A 7,225-nucleotide genomic window follows, 5' to 3' on the forward strand; every position below is an offset into this window, starting at 1 on the left:
TGGCCCTCTATTGCATGAAAATTATAAACCACGCAAAAGCCTAGTTTTTTTATTCATTTATATTTTTTGGTCAACAGCTTTCTTGTTGCTGATCTTTTTTATGGTCGTTGTGTTTGTTATTAATTATATATATTTAAAATTTATCTCTTTTTAAAAATCTCTTTAAAATTATTTTAATTGTATAATTTTTATCATAAATTATTTTATTTTATTTTATTATTTAAAAAAATATAGTTTTTAATTTGTAAGATATTCAACTACACCATTGCAAGTGAAAATGTAGTTTAGTTCAATAGCTGCCAAAAAAAAAAAAAAAAATTAAACTATTAAACTGAACTGAAATGAATTGTTGAGCAACCATTGCTGATATTCAAAGCACAAATAAAATAATCAAATAATACTAGAGTTATTATACTCTTGGAACGCTCGCTTTATTAATTAATTTGGAACATAGTTTCTCCTTTCTTTCTAGAAAAAGATTTTACAACATGTTTGAAATTTTTTTTTTAATCAAAAAAATAAATTAGTTTTTAAATAATAAGTCCCCCAAGTTAATAAAGTAATTTTACATATTATAAGTTTCTTGAGTGAGTTTTGGAAGGTTAACAAAATTAAAATAAAACTTCCAAAGAATATGGATGGATTCCACTAGCTGAAGGTAATTATTTCATATTTTTTTCCTTATGGTTTTGTTAAAATTAATGGTTAAGTTGTTGCAAGCTTCTTGATTAGAAATCATTGTGGGTGGAGCCAATGAGATTCGAATTCTCATCGCAATTTAGTAGTATGTGTGAGAAATTCATTCCCTTTATACTTTAAATTATCGCTTATATTAAAAAAAAATACTAACAAAAAACAATATTAGCTTCCTTCTTTTATTGTGAAAAAACCAATATCCTTTCCATGTACAATTAGGAGATTTGAGGGCCTAAGTTATAATCCATATAGAACTAGGAGACTTCACCTAGTTCTCCATATAGAACTAGGATATTGTTCTCTATAAATAAAAGCTTGTTGAGATGGAAAAACACACTCTCAAATTCAATTCCCTCAAATATTCTCTCGTACCAACAAATTGTCAATTTCAAAAGTAAACATCTTTTTAATTCATGTCAAAATAGTTTTGTTTGTTTTTTCGAATTTTTTTTGTTTAAAGTTAACCTTATATAAACAAATATATTTTTCCCCAAATAGATTTAATCGCAAATTTCCCCTCCTCGTCCTCCACCAAACCCTTAACCCTGCGACTCCAAATCCCCTTCCACTGTCTCTTCCGTTTTTCTCACACAATGAAACGCTTAGCAGATAGCGTTCCCGTAGCACCCTCCTCCTCCTCGTTGCCGCCCAAAAAACCCGTTTTCTTGACGAAAGCCCAACGCGAGCAGTTAGCCCTCCAACGCCGTCAAGAAGAAACCGAAGACCAGAAACGCCGTCAAAGTCATGTTCTCTCCAATCTCTCCCATTCCCGCCCTTCCTCCGACGCCGCACCACCCACAGCCACCGCCAATTCCGACCGGGACAGGGACCGGGACCGGGACCGAGACCGAGACAGAGACAGAGACAGAGATCGAGATCATAGGGACCGAGACAGGGACCGATATTCCCGAGACAGAGACCGGGAACGAGATTCGGAGCGGCGAAACCGCGACCGCGACCGAGATAGGGAGCGGGAGGAGGAGGCCAAGGTTCGAGAGCGTGCCCGCTTGGACAAATTAGCAGAGCGCGAGCGAGACAAAGAGCTGGACGCCATTAAAGAGCAGTATCTCGGATCGAAGAAGCCGAAGAAGCGGGTCATCAAGCCCAGCGAGAAGTTTCGGTTCTCTTTCGATTGGGAGAACACGGAGGACACTTCTCGGGATATGAATGCTTTGTATCAAAACCCTCACGAGGCCCAGCTCTTGTTTGGGCGAGGTTTTCGGGCTGGGATGGACCGGAGGGAGCAGAAGAAGCTGGCTGTGAAGTACGAGAGGGAGCTGAGGGAGGAGATCCGGAAGAAGGAGGGCGTAGAGGAGAAGCCCGAGGAGGCCATGGCGCAGAAGCTCAAGGAGGAGGCTGCAGAATTATACGATACTTTTGACATGAGGGTCGATCGCCATTGGACTGATAAGAAGCTTGAAGAGATGACTGAGAGGGATTGGAGGATTTTTCGGGAGGATTTCAATATTTCATATAAAGGGTCGAGGATTCCGAGGCCTATGAGGAGTTGGGCAGAGAGTAGATTGAGTGAGGAGTTGCTCAAGGCTGTGGAGAGAGCTGGTTACAAGAAGCCTTCTCCGATTCAGATGGCGGCGATTCCACTTGGGCTGCAACAGCGCGATGTTATTGGCATTGCTGAGACTGGTTCGGGTAAGACTGCTGCCTTTGTTCTTCCTATGTTGACTTATATTTCGAGGTTGCCTCCCATTAGTGAGGAGAATGAGGCCGAAGGACCGTATGCTGTTGTTATGGCGCCTACTCGTGAGCTTGCACAGCAGATTGAGGATGAGACTGTCAAGTTTGCGCATTTCTTGGGTATCAAAGTGGTTTCCATTGTTGGTGGGCAGTCGATTGAGGAGCAAGGGTTTAGAATTAGGCAAGGCTGTGAGGTTGTAATTGCCACTCCGGGGCGTTTGATTGATTGCCTGGAGAGGCGTTATGCTGTTCTCAACCAGTGCAATTATGTTGTTCTTGATGAAGCTGATAGGATGATTGATATGGGGTTTGAGCCGCAGGTTGTAGGTGTCTTAGATGCAATGCCTTCCAGCAATTTCAAACCTGAGAATGAGGACGAAGAGCTTGATGAGAAGAAGATTTACAGAACCACGTATATGTTCAGTGCCACAATGCCGCCTGCTGTAGAGCGGCTTGCTAGGAAGTACTTGAGGAATCCTGTTGTGGTCACGATTGGCACGGCTGGAAAGACAACTGATTTGATCACTCAGAATGTGATCATGAGCAAGGAATCTGAGAAGTTTGAGAGGTTAAAGAGGTTGCTTGATGAACTTGGTGATAAGACTGCTATTGTGTTCGTTAATACCAAGAAGAATGCAGACTATGTCGCTAAGAGTTTGGATAAGAATGGATATCGTGTGACCACTTTGCATGGGGGTAAGTCACAGGAGCAGAGAGAAATTAGCCTTGACGGTTTTCGAGCCAAGAAATACAATGTCCTTGTTGCAACTGATGTTGCAGGACGTGGGATTGACATACCTGATGTGGCCTATGTTATTAATTATGATATGCCTGGGAATATTGAACAGTACACGCATCGTATTGGACGTACTGGACGTGCAGGGAAGACTGGTGTGGCCACAACATTTTTGACTATGCACGACACCGAAGTCTTTTATGATCTCAAGCAGATGCTCATTCAGAGTAATAGTCATGTTCCTCCTGAACTGGCAAAACATGAGGCCTCAAAGTTCAAACCCGGTTCAGTTCCTGATAGACCACCTAGGCGTAATGACACTATTTTTACTCATTGAGAAGCTAGGAGGTAAACAGACTTTTCAAAAGAGGGCCCAACTTATTATGCAATGTGATGCTGTTTTAGTGGCTGAGACATCTTTGCCTACTGCTGGAACTGAAGAAGTGAGTTACTTTGAATGGGATTGTGCTTATCTATAATTTTGATTATGAATATTTCTGCTGTACTGTAATTGGCAAATTGATGTCATGACTTTTTTCTTATGAAACAATGTTGTTAGTCCTGATGACTAGTTACAACCAGTAAATTGTTTATGACGTTATCAGTTGGGAATGTTAATTTTTTTCTCTTCATTGATTTTTGCAAATTACTGGTTTACTTTATTGGGTGGGAGCACAAATCCTTTAAATATTGCTGGCATATCTCATTTGAATGCACAAATAGAACATTAAAGCCGCTAGTGTATACTTTTATGTATTCTGTATGTATTATGTTCACAGTGTGGTGGTCACCTCCATCCTAGAGGTCCCTGGCAACAGATCTTTAAGATTCTGCTGGACCACCTCGCTGGAAGACATTGTTTGATATTTGGACTTTTTTTGTGCATGCTAAATTTGATGACGACATTTGATATTAAGGTGTTGTCTTCTCTATGGTACCTTAGTTGAACATTCTTCTTTTTTTTTTCCTTGAATTCTTTCACCTTTCTGTTTGCTTATTGAGAAATCTTTTTACGAGAATTCTTATTTGATTTTGATTTTCATGTCATTTGGTCCATATTGGGCCAACCGATGGAAAGAAAATACAAAAGTGATTTCCAGGTGAAGCTGGCACATCATTTTGCTTATGCGCCTGTTGAAGCTTTGCATGGACAGGTACGTAAGTGTAATTTTTCCGAAGCATGTATGATTCATAGTTCTCAGAGATGTGGAACAGTTATGTACTTTAAAGAAAGAAAAAAACAAATTGTCTGCTTTAAGTTATTATGTGGAATTCTTGAGGAAGAACTGTGATAAACAAGGAAATGAATATATGAAGGGAACAAAAAATTAATGCTGTTATCATGATTCATAACATGAAGTTTGTAAAGAGGGGATACCAGTAGGTTGTTGTCTTTTACAGCATATGTGATTTTGGCCAACCAATACCATTCTGATGTAATTTCATGTTTAATGCTTTTAGTGTGGTTGCTAGCCATTGGTTGCAGCTGTATGTGTCTTATGCTTTTACTGTGGGTTTTTGGTAGACTGTAATCTGGGAGATGTGCTATGATGGAATTTTTTTGGGATCTATGGGTGAAAGGAACAGAAGGGTTCTTGAGAATGCATTGAGTGAGGAGGTGGAATGCTTATGGGATAGGGTGCATTTTTGGCCGTCTTTGTGAGCATCTGTAACTTTAGAGTTTAGCGAGTTCTCTTTTTTTCTGTTGTTTTGTCGGCTTGGAAAGCATTTATTTTGTAGCTCTTTGGAATTCTGTTTTTTTTTTTTTTTTGGTGTATTCGCCTAGGATTGAGTTGTTGAAGCAGTTTGCATGTCTAGTTCTTTTAGAAGTGGACTACTTGTTCACTTTTGTTGTACTTTTATAAATAATAAATAAAAAATCACCTTATATAACTATTTGTTATTCGGGTGTTACAAGTTATTTAAAATCTTAGTTGAACTTTCAGCATTTATTTACTGATTGTAGGACTAATCTGGTTTGCTCTCAAGTTTTCTTTATACTATCCGAGAAGACAAGAATTAATCCATTCGCTCGCATTTGGGTTAAAATAATTCCGGTTATTTTTCACTTTTTGCATTTATGTTTCTTGAGAATGCTTATTAACTTATAGGAGAACCCTAGACATTCTAAGATCCTTTTTGAACCCTGGACGGCCAGATTAATTGTTCTTGTGTGCTTATTTGAAATATAGTGAGCTTGTAAATTACCTTCCTTATGTATCTGTATGTTTTGATAGATTCCTTGACTTTTTGGTCTTTGGGGTTACCTTCATCTTCATGTGATAAATACATTAGTTTCAATTTCCAAAGCTTCTAGCAACTATTAGTCTTTGTTTTTTCAGCGTTCTTGTTCATTTCCAGAGATATATGACGGCAGCAAGTTTGCCTTTGGTCACACTGCTAGGTTAGTCTCCTTACATGCAGAAAGGTATGAGTTTTATTTTTCTTAAGCCCCTTCTCCAATAAACTTTACAAACAACATATGCATTTAAAGTCACCGTGTTTCTCAGAGACTAAACATGAAATGGATTCCACAGAAGAACAGGACGAGTGGAGAGTTGGGTTTTGATTTTGGAAAAAATTAAGCGTATGTTGGTCACTTTAAGGCTTTCTTTTTTTCTTTTTTTTTGGGAGCGAATTAAGTCAAGTTTTGCTAAACTTTCTCTACTGTTTAGAAAGTACCATTTTCAAAAGAGTTTATTGGGAAGGGCTAAGATAAAAGAGATGAGAACTTTAGCATCAAATTGTACAAGATTGTTTGATGATCATGAAGATGTTTAATTATTTATTTGATTGTTTCAATGGATCAATCTGTTAAATTAGATGTTGGCACGTTTCTGAATGTTTTGTTATCTTCTACATGTTTGGCACTGGATTTATACCATGAATTTTTAGATGCATGAACGAATGTTGTGTTCTCTTTCACTTAGTGCATCCGTTCAGTTTAAGATTTCAGAAGCCTGAACTGCCTCATCACTCAATGACGCTGCCTGGTAGCGTGGTAAAGAACAAAGCCTCATCCCTCACAATTAGGATTTTGTTGTCGGAGGATTTTGGTGCTTCGTAAAATTCTTTTTCAGGTGCTTTAATCAACTTTTCCACACAATGCTCTATAATTTGAAATGCCACTATGAAAGGCCAAAACCCTCGTACAAGGTGTTTGCGGATAGCCTATCAAATTGTGGACGTTGTGTAAATTTGGTTTGGTTGACTTGGATTTGCCCTCGTAACCTAAGGTAATCGAGTAACAGCGTCGCCTATTATAATATGACGGTGTTCCAATGTACATATTTCATTTGAAAATTTTCTTGTGAAATAGGGTCGGGGTGTTCAATCTCATCAACTTGCTTCTTAAATGCAATCTTGAATTTGGATGTATCTTGAAATCATGGGCTGTGTAAAACAAACTAAATGTAATCTTTGTTTTGTGCAGCTGAAGGCAAAGATATACCCAACCATCCATCCTTGCCCATCAATCAATTTTGGAACCAATAGTTATGTATGTTAGCAATATCTCCTTTTCTTCAACAAAACGACTTCCAACAACTTGGATATAGTCCTGCGTTATTTGCCACATTATCTAAACAAAAACTTGAGAATTCTTTCAACGATTCTCATCATTTTATTACTAGTCTCTCTGCATGCACTCGCACATGTCAGAAGCATTTTCTATTGCGCATACATGCTAAATTATCTATTTGTATTAATAGGGTAATACACACGACTCCCAAATCGCAATGTCAAAAACTGACCATGTGTAATTTTCTTGAACTCTTAACAACTGAACCTTATATCATAGCAATTATTACCTAATAAGACGTATACATAAGGTAATTGTTTGGATCCGATTTTGCTCGACCCAGGGAGAAACACCCAGGCCAAGACCTTACAAGACAAGGTGTGTTTCACATAAAAAGCCCATGAAGGGAAGAAAAAAAGAATGCTGAGATTATGATTCATGACATCAACCAATAAAATGCTTGTTCAAATTTATTATGTGTTTAATTATGGTTGCTATCCAACATGTACTTGAGAATGCTTTCATGTTCTCAGTGATTTTCAGGTGAAAATGGGCCTGGACATTATGTTCACAATCCT

At 38.2% G+C, this 7,225-nt stretch overlaps 1 protein-coding gene across 6 annotated transcripts; it reads left to right on the forward strand.

Annotated features, from left to right (window-relative positions):
• On the forward strand, positions 1,181-6,815 carry LOC18766584 (DEAD-box ATP-dependent RNA helicase 21). Of its 6 annotated transcripts, none has more exons than XM_020569898.1 (4): positions 1,181-3,570; positions 4,206-4,281; positions 5,470-5,555; positions 5,638-5,955. In XM_020569898.1, the coding sequence occupies exon 1, from the start codon at positions 1,290-1,292 to the stop codon at positions 3,462-3,464; it is 2,175 nt and encodes a 724-aa protein (XP_020425487.1). In that variant the 5' UTR covers positions 1,181-1,289; the 3' UTR covers positions 3,465-3,570; positions 4,206-4,281; positions 5,470-5,555; positions 5,638-5,955. The 6 variants fall into 6 exon arrangements, 5 of the variants coding, with proteins under 5 accessions (XP_020425487.1, XP_020425489.1, XP_020425490.1 ...); XM_020569900.1 differs by having other exon boundaries at positions 5,470-5,531; XM_020569901.1 differs by having other exon boundaries at positions 5,489-5,555.

Source organism: Prunus persica, chromosome G8 (assembly GCF_000346465.2).
Source record: "Prunus persica cultivar Lovell chromosome G8, Prunus_persica_NCBIv2, whole genome shotgun sequence".
NCBI classification, from domain to species: Eukaryota; Viridiplantae; Streptophyta; class Magnoliopsida; order Rosales; family Rosaceae; genus Prunus; species Prunus persica.